The sequence below is a fragment of the Oncorhynchus tshawytscha genome, linkage group LG25 (assembly GCF_018296145.1).
Source record: "Oncorhynchus tshawytscha isolate Ot180627B linkage group LG25, Otsh_v2.0, whole genome shotgun sequence".
Lineage (NCBI taxonomy): Eukaryota > Metazoa > Chordata > Actinopteri > Salmoniformes > Salmonidae > Oncorhynchus > Oncorhynchus tshawytscha.
This window is the reverse complement of record NC_056453.1, coordinates 29,550,891-29,565,400: the sequence shown is the minus strand read 5'-3', so window position 1 is coordinate 29,565,400 and position 14,510 is coordinate 29,550,891. Positions and strand designations below refer to the sequence as shown.

At 41.9% G+C, this 14,510-nt stretch overlaps 1 protein-coding gene across 4 annotated transcripts in view; it reads left to right on the top strand.

Annotated features, from left to right (window-relative positions):
• The first annotated feature begins 8,706 nt into the window (after nucleotides 1-8,706).
• The window catches only part of golga4 (golgin A4), a 52,374-nt gene continuing 46,570 nt past the window's right edge, over nucleotides 8,707-14,510 (top strand). For 2 of the 4 annotated variants that reach the window (XM_024388234.2, XM_024388233.2), the window contains exon 1: nucleotides 8,710-9,047. In XM_024388234.2, the coding sequence (XP_024244002.1) occupies nucleotides 8,967-9,047 (81 nt within the window). In that variant the 5' untranslated portion in view covers nucleotides 8,710-8,966. Of the gene's footprint in view, nucleotides 9,048-14,510 lie in introns of all 4 variants that reach the window. The other 2 variants (XM_024388231.2, XM_024388232.2) reach the window with 2 other exon arrangements.

The following is a 14,510-nucleotide window of genomic DNA, read 5'->3' as shown; positions in this document are numbered from 1 at the left end:
CGATGGAGGACGGAGAATCTCGGAGTCCAACTGTGGAGAGACAACAGCACAGATAGTCTACATGTGTTTCAACAAGAGTGTAATGTTCAATATCCTAACCTAGCCAACTCCTTGCACTAAACAGCACTTACATTAACATTACAATTCAGTCATTTAGCAGATGCTCTAATCCAGAGCAATTTACAGTTAGTGCATTAATCTTAATTAAGGCACAGATGTTATAGGTACAACAACCACTTCTCACAGTCATAGTAAGTAGAATGTTAGTGCAAGAAAGGAACTACAATGATAGGGTGTTAGTTTTCTTTGTTGCACAAAAGCCATTATGGCTACTCAAATAAAATCTAAGTTTATTCATCACGCGCACAGGATACAGCAGGTGTAAACAGTACAGTGAAATGCCTACTTGCAGCTCTTCCTCAACATTGCAGTGCTACTGTAGAATTTTGTATGTGCTATTGGGTTTTATTGATAGCATTCAAAACCAAAGCACAGCAGTGACATACAGGAGAGTCAACGCATATATGTTCTCACGTTGTGCTCTGAAGATAACATATATACAGATGTAGGATCTTCATTTGAGCCAGTTTGCTACAGCAGGAAAATAATCCTGCAGCAACAGGAAAGTTAATTATTATGTGGATTATAATTAATGGACATTTTTTGTTAGGGTTGATACATTCTTAGTTAGGGCAAATCAGGTGTGACATTTGACTATGCTAATTACTAACTTTAGAAACCTTTTTAAACCTTGAATAAACTACAAGGTTGCATCCAGTAAAAAATCCATGCAGTAGTGTCCACGGAGGACGCATTGTTTTCAGATGTGATCATGTGGAAAAGAGGAGGGCTAATGTGTGTGTGTGTGTGTGTGTGTGCGTGCGTGCGTGAATGCGTGCGTGGGATAAGAAGAGGTGACAGCTGACAGCAACTTCTAAGTTGCAGGGTTGAGTAAACGGGTGTAGGCCAGCTAGTGATGGCTATTTAGTCTGATGGCCTTGAGATAAGCAAACAGGAAACCACTCACCCAGAGGCGGCGCTCCTAGTGGCCGGAGACTTTAATGCAGGAAACTTAAATCAGTTCTACCAAATCTCTATCAACATGTTAAATGTGAAACCAGAGGGAAAAAAATTCTAGATCACCTGTACTCCACACACAGAGATGCGTACAGAGCTCTGCCTCGCCCTCCATTTGGTAAATCCGACCACAACTCTATCCTCCTGATTCCTGCTTACAAGCAAAAATTAAAGCAGGAAGCACCAGTGACTCGGTCTATTAAAAAATGGTCAGATGAAGCAGATGCTAAATACAGGATTGTTTTGCTATCACAAACTGGAACATGCTCTGACGCCTGTCAGATGTGGCAGGGCTTGCCAACTATTACAGACTACAAAGGGAAGCACAGCCGCAAGCTGCCAAGTTACACAAGCATACCAGGTGAGCTAAATCACTTCTATGCTCGCTTCGAGGCAAGCAACACTAAGGCATGCATGAGAGCATCAGCTGTTCCAGACGACTGTGTGATCATACTCTCCGTAGCCGACGTGAGTAAGACCTTTAAACAGGTCAACATTCACCAGGCTGCGGGGCCAGATGGATTACCAGGACGTGTATGTGCTGACCAACTGGCAGGTGTCTTCCCTGACATTTTCAACATGTCCTTGATTGAGTCTGTAATGCCAACATGCTTCAAGCAGACCACCATAGTCCCTGTGCCCAAGAACACAAAGGCAACCTGCCTAAATGACTACAGACCCGTAGCACTCACGTCCGTCGCAATGAAGTGCTTTGAAAGGCTGGTAATCAACACCATTATCCCAGAAACCCTAGACCCACTCCAATTTGCATTCCGCCCAGACAGATCCACAGATGATGCAATCTCTATTGCACTCCACACTGCACTGTCCCACCTGGACAAAAGGAACACCTATGTGAGAATGCTATTCATTGACTACAGCTCAGCGTTCAACACCATAGTACCCTCAAAGCTCATCACTAAGCTAAGGAACCTGGGACTAAACACCTCCCGCTGCAACTGGATCCTGGACTTCCTGACGGGCCGCCCCCAGGAGGTGAGGGTAGGTAGCAACACATCTGCCACACTGATCCTCAACACTGGAGCTCCCCAGGGGTGCGTGCTCAGTCCCCTCCTGTACTCCCTGTTCACCCACGACTGCATGGCCAGGCATGACTCCAACACCATCATTAAGTTTGCTGACGACACAACAGTGGTAGGCCTGATCACCGACAACGACGAGACAGCCTATAGGGAGGAGGTCAGAGACCTGTCTGGGTGGTGCCAGAATAACAACCTACCCTTCAATGTAACCAAGACTAAGGAGATGATTGTGGACTACAGGAAAAGGATCACCGAGCACGTCCCCATTCTCATCGACGGGGCTGTGGTGGAGCAGGTTGAGGTCTTCAAATTCCTTGGTGTCCACATCAACAACAAACTAGAAGGGTCCAAACACACCAAGACAGTCTTGAAGATGGCAAAGCCTCTTCCCCCTCAGGAAACTAAAAAGATTTGGCATGGGTCCTGAGATCCTCAAAAGTTTCTACAGCTGCAACGTCGAGAGCACTGCCTGGTAAAACCAAAAAAGTGTTAAACAAACCAAAATATATTTTATATTTGACATTCTTCAAAGTAAATCTTTTGCCTTGATGACAGCTTTGCACACTCTTGGCATTTGCTCAACCAGCTTCATGAGGTAGTCACCTGGAATGTATTTCAATTAACAGGTGTGCCTTGTTATAAGTTCATTTCTGGAATTTCTTTCCGGGATCGGAGCCTTTTTTTCAATTTTCATCTAAAATGACATACCCAAATCTAACTGCCTGTAGTTCAGGACCTGAAGCAAGGATATGCATATTCTTGATACCATTTGAAAGGAAACACTTTGAAGTTTGAGGAAATGCGAAATTAATGTTGGAGAATATAACACATTACATCCGGTAAAAAACAAACAAACATGCGTTTTCTATTTTTCCCCCCATCATCTTTGAAATACAAGAGAAAGGCCATTATATCACTTAGGGGTTGAGGTGCAATTTAGACTTTTGGCACTAGATGGCAGCAGTGTATATGCAAAGATGTAGACTGATCCAATGAACCATTGCATTACTGTTCAAAATGTATCAAGTGTGCCCAAATGTGCCGATTTGGTCAATTGATGCATTTGCAAGTACATAAAAATAGAGAACTTACAAAAATGATATGGTTATAAACATTTTACGTTTACACACTCCCGAGAATGTCATGAATTATGGATAATTAGCTTCCCTACAGAAAAGACACTAACCTTCACACATCTAAACACTAAACTTCACACATCTAACCTTCACACAGCAGGGGTTCAAACTGTAGAACCCAGTTCCTACATTTGAATAGAAAAATTGATTTTATCAAACAAAACTATGCTACATTTTATCTATGGGACCCTCAGGTTGACAAATCAGAGCAAGATTAATACATGTAAGTACATTATTTACCTTCAGAGGTGAATGTATCAAACCAGTTGTTGTGATAAAAGTGTTTTGTTGTTGTGCACTCCACACAAACAATAGTATGGTATTCTTTCACTGTAATAGCTACTGTAAATTGGAGAGTGCAGTTAGACTAACAAGAATTTAAGCATTCTACCCATATAAGACATGTCTATGTCCTGGGAAATGTTCTTGTTACTTACAACGCCATGCTAATCACATTAGCGCACGTTAGCTCAACCGTCCCGCAGGGGGGACACGGATCCCGTAGAGGTTTTAATGCATTTGAGCCAATCCATTGTGTTGTGACAAGGTAGGGTTGGTATACAGAAGATAGCCCTCTTTGGTAAAAGGCCAAGTCGATATTATGTCAAGAACAGCTCAAATAAGCAAAGAGAAACTTTAAGACACAAGACATTACTTTAAGACATGAAGGTCAGTCAGTACAGAATATTTCAAGAAATGTGAAAGTGCAGTCACTATGATGAAACTGGCACTCATGAGGACCACCACAGGAAGGGAAGACCCAGAGTTACCTCTGCTGCAGAGGATAAGTTCATGAGAGTTACCAGCCTCAGAAATTGCAGCCCAAATGAATGCTTCACAGAGTTCAAGTAACAGACACATCTCAACATCAACTGTTCAGAGGAGTCTGCATGAATCAGGCCTTCATGGTTGAATTGCTGCAAAGAAACCACTACTAAAGGACACCAATAAGAAGAAGAGACTTGCTTGGGCCAATACTTGAACATCAGACTGATGAAAATCTATCCTTCTGGTCAGAGTTTTTGTTACAACAACTTTTGTTACGTGTCTTTGAGAGACGCAGAGTAGGTGAACGGATTATTTCCGCGTGTGTGGTTCCCACCGTGAAGCACGGAGGAGGCAGTGTGATGGTGATTTGGTGGTGACACTGTCAGTGATTTATTTAGAATTCAAGGCACACTTAACCAGCATGGCCACCACAGCATTCTGCAGCGATACGCCATCCCATGTGGTTTGCGCTTAGTGGGACTATCATTTGTTTTTCAACAGGACAATGACCCAACACACCTCCAGGCTGTGTATGACCATGAAGGAGAGTGATGGAGCATTGCCTCAGATGACCTGGCCTCCACAATCACCCTACCTCAACCCAATTGAGATGGTTTGGGATGAGTTGGACTGCAGAGTGAAGGAAAAACAGCCAACAAGTACTCAACATATGTGGGAACTCCTTCAAGATTGTTGGAAAAGCATTCCAGGTGAAGCTGGTTGAGAGAATGCCAAGAGTGTGCAAAGCAGTCATCAAGGCAAAGGGTGGCTACTTTGAAGAATATCAAAACTAAAATATATTTTGATTTGTTTACTACACGATTCCATATGTGTTATTTCATAGTTTTGATATCTTCACTATTATTCTACAATGTAGAAAATAGTAAAAATAAAGAAAAACCCTGGAAATAGTAGGTGTTTCCAAACTCTTGACTTGTACTGTATGTCCAGCTATCCTTCGGGTCCAGTATATACGGCTGCTCTGCAGGAGCGATGTTGGACACTTTGGTCAGAGGAGACATCTCTGAGACCATTCCCCCTTATGATGGATTCTACTGCATTGGTTTGAACAATATGGGACAAATTATTGTCTACGAGGAATCCCATCAGGATTCCGTCCACATAGATTCCAATATCGGCCATTGGAATCTATGTGGACGAGGAATCCTGACCCTCACCATGGTGTGATGTCTTTCTACGATGCGCACAGCCAACAACACCTTTACACTACCGTCTTCTCAAGAAAAGGGAAAATAGGGTTTCTTTGACATCATCATTTTTAGTTTTTCACAAAGGTATCTTCAGAAAGTGTTAAACAGGATGGGTCAGTGAAAATGGTGGAGCTCATTGGTTGAAGGTTCTTGTTGATTGCATGGAAGTAATTTTTGTTATTTTTTTTACAATGAAAGTTGTACTACTTCGGGGCGGCAGGGTAGCCTAGTAGTTAGAGCGTTTGACTAGTAACCGGAAGGTTGCAAGTACAAATCCCCGAGCTGACACGGTACAAATCTGTCGTTCTGCCCCTGAACAGGCAGTTAACCCACTGTTCCTAGGCCGTCATTGAAAATAAGAATTTGTTCTTAACTGATTTGCCTAGTTAAATAAAGGTAAATAAAACAACAACAAAAAAACAAACTATACTAAATATAAGACTGGCTATAAGAGTCAGGCTGGTTCCCAGACTTGCCCTCTACAAGATCATCAGCAGACTCCATCACCATCATCTACCATCCTCTGACCAGTTATCTCCTCTCAAGCCATGAACTGACCCTCTTCATCTTCAGAGGATACAGCTTTCAAGGACTTGGCCTCTATTGGTTGACCTGTCATGATGCTGTATATTGCTTGTTTGATTTTTGCTCTGAGTCTCTATGAAAAGCGCTATAGAAATGCAATTTATTATTATTATTATTATTCATATTAAATGTGGGTCTTTCTAAAAGTTAGGGTGCCAGTGATGATATTGGAGGCCATCTAAACTTTGCCAGGCAATAAATATGGATATAACATTTTATGCAATCACATCTTAGATAGAGATCAGTAACAAGCTAATTTTCTGATTGAGATTCAATCTACTTGGCGTTTTACAGCATCTACAAGACCAGTTTTATTACTGTGATTTAAAATATACCACAACTTTAGAAAAGAGCTAGCTATGGCTACAGGAGAGAAAATGGTAAAGAGGGAGCAGGAGTTGATTTACAATCCACATCACACAATTTTGTATCTTTGTATAGTTTCCAGATATAGGGCCTAATGTATTTTCAATAGATCTGATATGGAGTCTAGCCTGAAGATATTGGGGAATATGTCTAATAAATAGCCTACCTGGAATGATTAATGCACCTCTGCACTACAATGTATGTAAAGCAACTACTGCAGCCTAGTACATGGTCAAATGTTTTCATGAAGGCCTAGGTTGTTGTGGACACGCCACAAATAGGTCCAATTCACAAGATAATATTCAGACTTTACAATTATGATACTATATCAGAGATGGTATAGAATCTCTGACTATTACCTACCAGATGCAAATGTTTGGTTCTAGATGCTTGGACGTCACATTACTGTAGTTTTGTTAAGCCAATATCGATCTAGTGGTTTACAGTGCCCTCATCTGTCCAGAGCTTCCACTGCATCTTCACACAAAGGATACACCCCCGTGTCATGCTGGATGTAACCCTGGCTGCAACCAGCAGAAGTTGATTTAAAAGCTATTTTGTTACATTTTAACAGTAACTATTCAACTGAAAACAGCATGGCTAGCCACACATTTATGTTAGCTCACACAACACATGGTATGGACACATGGACATGTTTAGCGTTGCTAGTCGCCTAAATGTATTTAGATGAATGTAGTTCTGTCCTTAAGATTCAGAGTTTAATAGTCACCTGTACATGGTTGCAGGTGTGATTGCAGGGTACAGTGAACATCTTGTCGGACTCTGTGAAATAAAACAACGGAAATGGTAACAGAAAAACAACACAAATATAAATAGCGCTATATGCATCATAACTGTAGCAGTGATGAATAAATATATGTCAATAGGGGTGGAACAAGAGCAAAGACTGTTTAGAGGGTGTGGGGGAATGACCAAAGTGGGAGCAGCATGACCATTGAGGGGGGTTTGAGGACGAAGCTGTCCTTGTCTATGTTCTGTATTAGCCTATGTCATATTTTATGTTTTGTGTGTAGACCCCATGAAGAGTAGCTGCTGCTTTAGCAACAGCTAACGGGGATTCTAATAAAATAGTAATACTAGAGGAAGAGGCGAAGCTCAAAGGTTTATTCCGCACCAAAACTGTCTACAAAAATAAGCCCTAGAAGTGAGGAATTTCCGTATGGAGCTCAATGATTGCTGAATTTGGTCAACAGTTCTTTTATTGCTAATTTGCTACGTGTGACTTATTTGGTCGAATAGAAGTGTTAAAATAATTTGGGTGTTACGAGTGTACTTATAAGTGCACGGCAACTATCTGCCAGCTCATTTGTGGGCTATACTCGGCCTTGTCTCAGGATGGTAAGTTGGTGGTTGAAGATATCCCTCTAGTGGTGTGGGGGCTGTGCTTTGGCAAAGTGGGTGGGGTTATATCCTTCCTGTTTGGCCCTGTCCAGCGGTGTCCTCGTATGGGGCCACAGTGTCTCCTGACCCCTCTTGTCTCAGCCTCCAGTATTTATGCTGCAGTAGTTTATGTGTCGGGGGGCTAGGGTCAGTTTGTTATATCTGGAGTACTTCTCCTGTCCTATCCGGTGTGTAAATTTAAGTATGCTCTCTCTAATTCTCTCTTTCGTTCTCTCTCTCGAAGGACCATGCCTCAGGACTACCTGACATGATGACTCCTTGCTGTCCCCAGTCCACCTGGCCGTGCTGCTGCTCCAGTTTCAACTGTTCTGCCTGTGATTATTATTATTTGACCATGCTGGTCATTTATGAACATTTGAACATCTTGGCCATGTTCTGTTATAATCTCCACCCGGCACAGCCAGAAGAGGACTGGCCACCCCACATAGCCTGGTTCCTCTCTAGGTTTCTTCCTAGGTTTTGGCCTTTCTAGGGAGTTTTTCCTAGCCACCGTGCTTCTACACCTGCATTGCTTGTTGTTTGGGGTTTTAGGCTGGCTTTCTGTACAGCACTTTGAGATATCAGCTGATGTACGAAGGGCTATATAAATACATTTGATTTGATCGCGCCTCCGCCGCCTGCCTTCCGACTTTGTGGACAACATCTCCCATTGTTAGGTCGGAGACACGAGCATCTCGTCATTATATCGACAATCTCTGCTAATGCTAAAGCTTGAACAAGTACGTGCCGAACACCCCGAAAACAAACACAGTAAAACTGAAGTCAGAGATTAGCAAATTCCCAGTTGTTTAAAGCCGCATTAGTTTTAGCCAACCTGTGTGTACTCTGGTTTAACCATGTGATGAATAGATTCCACGATTCGGATTTGAGCGAGTTCCCGACACTTAACGCGTTCAAACAACTCGGGAATCTTAGACTTCCAACTTTAGTGCGTTCAAGACAACTGGGAACTCGGGAGTGAAACGAGCTCCGCCTGGGAAAAATCGTTCTGAACGGTCATCCAACTCGGAATTTCAGGTCGGAAACTCGGGCATACTGAAGATCACGGAAGTCATGATTTTACCTTGTTTAAAATCGAGTTCCTAGTTGTCATGAAAGCACCAACTGTGTCACCCCTTTGCCTGCTGAAATCTAGTACCTTTACTAGCCCTTGAACGCTGAAGCACTGGCATTGTTTGTCCCACTCCGCTCGTCGTAGTTTAATACTCTGTCGCTCATTTTGCTCCACGTCGACTGCACATGCGCACTACAGTGGTCACCTGCAAGAAGAGACGAGTGACCAGGAATAATACTAAATACAGGAATGACATTACAATAAAATACATTTCGCTTGGAAGTAACAACATCTGGATGAAAAGATGTTCAAGAAACTAAAGCAGCAAAAGATAAATGAGGAGCAATTGCCGCAACGGAATGCGCAGTCACCGCAACAGGCCCAGGTTGGTTTACGAGTTGTCAAACTCAGCTGTTCGAACTAACATGTCATGGTAGCTAGGGCAGAAAGGAGTATTTTGATTTGCCTAGCTAGCTAGATAACTATCGCGCTAGGCTAGTTGGTTTGCTACCTTAACGTTTTCGCTAAAACACAACAACCATAGCCAAATTCAAATGTCTATCTTCCCACTATTCTGCAAAACGACTAATTTGCTAGCTGCTCAGAACCGGAAGTGTGGCGATTCCATAAAATCACGCCAATTCGATTCAGTTACGAACAGAACTGACCCCTTTCGTTGCAGGTTAGAAGAATGCCTAATTACCCTAATCTGCTGCGTAATACCGCGTTAAAAACAACTCGGAAATCTCAGACTTCAGTGTGTTCAAGTCAACTGGGAACATGGACAAAAACGAGCTCGGACTGGGAAAAATCGTTTGAATGGTCCTCCAACATGGAATTCCAACTCTGGCATCTTTCTAGAGTTCTGACCTGAAAATCGCTGACGTCATGATTTTCCGAGTTCCCAGTTGTCTTGAAAGCACCATATGTTCTTTTAACCACTAAAGTATAATAAGAACTCCTAACCTGCTACAAAACAGGTTCTCATTTGGAGAGTGAAGTCCTGTGTAGGTGTTTGCGCAACACTTGGCTGTGACATGAGCAGAGAGGAATGGAAAGGCAGCTAGGGGGGTTAGGAGTTGAGGATGGGATGAAGTGGAGTGGTAAAAGGTGGAGGTAGAGTAGTGAGAGTAAAGGTTAAGAAGAAGATGAAGCCTGAGGAGCCTTTGCAGGTCTTGTCGGGGGAGAGTAGTGATGAGCGAGGTTCGGTTTTCAGTGTTGTACTGAGAAGTGGAGTTCAAGGTTTTGGTGAAATTGAATGATGAGGGTAGAGTCATGGCGGTCTGATCGCGTTGGCTTGCTTCTGAAGCTAAGCAGGGTTGGTCCTGGTCAGTCCCTGGATGGGAGACCAGATGCTGATGGAAGTGGTGTTGGAGGGCCAGTAGGAGACACTCTTTCCTCTGGTCTAAAAAAATATCCCAATGCCCCAGGGCAGTGATCGGGGACACTGCTCTGTGTAGGGTACCGTCTTTCGGATGGGTCGTTAAACGGGTGTCCTGACTCTCTGAGGTCATTAAAGATCCCATGGTACTTATCGTAAGAGTAGGGGTGTTAACCCTGGTGTCCTGGCTAAATTCCCAATCTGGCCCTCAAACCATCACGGTCACCTAATAATCCCCAGTTTATGATTGGCTCATTCATCCCCCTCCACCCCCTGTAACTATTCCCCAGGTCGTTGCTGTAAATGAGAACGTGTTCTCAGTCAACTTACCTGGTAAAATAATGGTTACATTTTTTTTTTAAAGGACAGGTGTCTGCTAAAGTTCTTTGTGATGGAAGTTTGGTGGTGTGTATCAATGTTTAACAGTATGGGAAGGCGCTCAAACTCAAGCAGGTATGTAAACGTGCGGTGGATAGTAGCATGCCGGATCAAACTGGACGGCAGTGGGTGAAGGGAGTTATTACTGAATTTGTTAACGTGAAATATATAAAGGACCACTTGAAGGGAGGCTCTCTTAACATCTTACGGCTGAAATCCCGTTAACGGGATCGATTTGACAACAGCCAGTGAAAGTGCAGGGCGCCAAATTCAAACAACAGAAATCTCATAATTAAAATTCTTCAAACATACAAGTATTATACACCATTTTAAAGATAAACTTGTTGTTAATCCCACCACAGTGTCCGTTTTCAAAAAGGCTTTACGACGAAAGCATACCATGCGATTATGGTAGGTCAGCACAGCCATTTTTCCAGCCAAAGAGAGGAGTCACAAAAAGCAGAAATAGGAAAATGAATCACTAACCTTTGATGATTTTCATCAGATGACACTCATAGGACTTCATGTTAGACAATACATGTATGTTTTGTTCGATAAAGTTCATATTTATATCCAAAAATCTCTGTTTACATTGGCGCATTATGTTCAGTAATGTTTTGTTTCCAAAACATCCGGTGATTTTGCAGAGAGCCATGTCAATTTACAGAAATACTCATAAATGTTGATGAAAATACAAGCATTATACATGGAATTAAAGATATACTTCTCCTTAATGCAACCGCTGTGTCAGATTTCAAAAAAGCTTTACGGAGAAAGCACACCATGCAATAATCTGAGTACAGCGCTCAGAGACCAAAACAAGCCATACAGATATCCACCATGTTGTGGAGTCAACAGAAGTCATAAATAGCATAATAAATATTCACTTACCTTTGATGATCTTCATCGGAATGCACTCCCAGGAATCCCAGTTCCACAATAAATTTTTGTTTTGTTCGATAAAGTCCATCATTTATGTCCAAATACCTCCTTTTTGTTTGCGTGTTTAGTTCACAAATTCACAAGGCGCAGGCACTTAGTTCAGTTTTTGCCTGCCATATGAGTTCTGTTACACAGACATCATTCAAACAGTTTTAGAAACTTCAGAGTGTTTTCTATCAAAATCTACTAATAATATACATATCTTAGCTTCTGGGCCTGAGTAGCAGCTAGAGGTCGACCGATTCTGATTTTTCAACGCCGATACCGATTTATTGGAGGACAAAAAAAGCCGCTACAGATTAATCGGCCGATTAAAAATAAAAATAATAATAATTTAAATTTAAAAAAAGTATATATATATTCACACACACACACACACACACACACACATTTTTGTAATAATGTCAATTGCAACAATACTGAATGAACAATGAACACTTATTTTAACTTAATAATACATATGGGCTTTTGGATGAGTGTTCTTAAGGTGATTCCATAGGTTGGTGGTATTTTTTGATTTAGCCATGGCTGACCCCATGCTTTCATCTTTATCACAAATAAGACACCTTGCTTTCCCTGGTGCCAATTCCATGTAATAGTCCCACACTGGTGCTCTGCTTTTCTCTGCCATCTGTAAAACACACACACAGCTCTGAAGTGACAATGATACTGAAGAGTCTGCTTAGGAGACAAATACTCTCAACTGTTTGAATAAAAATAGAGTTTAAGTTACCTGTGATGAATGTTGAAAACAAAAACTGTCATTTCTATATGCAGGAAATCCTATTTTAATAATGGACATGGTAAGAATTGACTACCAAAGTGCGAGTCATAATTCCTATGACACCTTCTAGCAAAATCTGAAAAGCAGTTCCTTCATTTATTTATTTCATAGGATATTTTTAGATTCACTTAAAATAAGGTCTGTGTTTCGTGTAGGCTTACACCACCTTGCCAATTTTATAACTGTGTAGATATCCATAGGACAAGGTAACTCTGATCAATATTGGCTAAATATAAGCGAATATCATTTTTTTGTAGAGTGGATTTATGAAAATACGTTGACAAACGTTACCTTATCCTAGTGAGATTTACACGGGTATCAAAACGCAGAGGCGGTTTAAGCCTGCACGAAACACAGACCTTATTTGAAGTAGATCAAGACATTTTCTATGGAAGACATGAACGGTAAAATAACGAAGGAACCTCTTTCAAGTTCAGCCGCAAGTTATTACAGGAATTATAACGCGTCGACTAAACCTCTAAACCATATACCTTTGACTATTACGAGCCTGCTGCTGCCTACCACCCCTCAGTCAGACTGCTCTATCAAATATCAAATCATAGACTTAACTATAATAAACACACAGAAATACGAGCCTTAGGTCAAATCCGGAAACTATCACCTCAAACAAAACGTTTATTCCGTTCCGTATTTTATCTAACGGGTGGCATCCATGAGTCTAAATATTCCTGTTACATTGCACAACCTTCAATGTTATGTCATAATTACGTAAAATTCTGGCAAATTAGTTCGCAAAGAGCCAGGCAGCCCAAACTGTTGCATATACCCTGACTCTGCATGCAATGAACGCAAGAGAAGTGACACAATTTCACCTGGTTTATATTGCCTGCTAACCTGGATTTCTTTTAGCTAAATATGCAGGTTTAAAAATATATACTTGTGTATTGATTTTAAGAAAGGCATTGATGTTTATGGTTAAGTACACATTGGAGCAACGACAGTCGTTGATTGTTTTTTTATAAGATAAGTTTAATGCTAGCTAGCAACTTACCTTGGCTTACTGCATTCACATAACAGGCAGGCTCCTCGTGAGGCAGGTGGTTAGAGCGTTGGACTAGTTAACTGTAAGGTTGCAAGATTGGATCCCCTGAGCTGACAGGGTAAAAATCTGTCGTTCTGCCTCGTTCCTAGGCCGTCATTGAAAATAATGTGTTCTTAACTGACTTGCTTAGTTAAATAAAGATTAAATAAAGGCAAAATCGGCGCCCAAAACTACCCATTTCCGATTGTTATGAAAACTTGAAATTGGCCCTAATTAATCGGCCATTCCGATTAATCGGCCGACCTCTAATCCAAGCTACTCAATACTGCCCCCCAGCCATAAGAAGTTAATGAGGGAAAGCGCCTTCAGATGACACGAGATGGGAAGAAGGTGGATAGCCTGTCAGTGCGACTAAACTTTAAGGATCAAGTACTGCCAGAAAAACGTAGGATTAGTTATGAGTTATCATGTGCGAGCTTATGTTCCGAAACCATTGTGTTACAATAACTGTCAAAGGTTTGGGCATATGGCGACAGTGTGTATAGGAAAAATGAGATGAGAAGCAGTGAAGGTAGTTCACACAGAAACAAGCGGGGAACCTAAAAGAACAGGTATTCCAGGGCAGGTCGGGTTGCAGGTTGGGTGTGATGTAGTGAGCAGAATGGGGGAGAACACAAGACTGGTAGGAGACATGAGGAAGGTTGTTACATTTGTGACAGCAGCAATCAATTGCACATAAAAATTACAATCTAAGACTAAGAAGATACCGATCATAGTGGAGCAGGCAGTGAAGTATCCTGGGATCACAGTACTGACATGGGAACATGTACAGGATGAGCACAAATGGATTGGATTGAGGAGATGGATATTTGGGAAAGCAGAGTGGGGTCAGTTTCAGGACTTGAGTGAACAGGAGCTGTCTCAGGTTGATCTCAATTCAGGTATAGAAACAGTGAATGATAGAGTAATAGGTGCTATAGTAGGGGCTACAAGCCAAGTGATTCCTATGGGAACAGTAGGGCGAAAGAGTAACTCAGTTCCCTGGTGGACTGAGGAGTGTAGAGGAGCTGTGAAAGGTAGGAAACGGGCTTTCAGAATGTTGAAAAGGTCCCATAATTTCCAGCACCGGATTCAGTATAAACAAGCACAAGCAGTAGTAAGGAGGATCATTAGGACAGCTAAGAGGTAGGACCACTCCTGTAGGAGAGGTTTAGGGGGTGATTTAGAAGATGAGTAGGGTCAGATGAGATTAGGATCTCCCTGTGCTGAAAAGTGGGCAGATGGTTGCAGTGAGAGATAGGCAGATGGTGGAGATGTTAGCCCAGGCATTTGTGAAGGTGCACAGCTCAAATAATCTGAC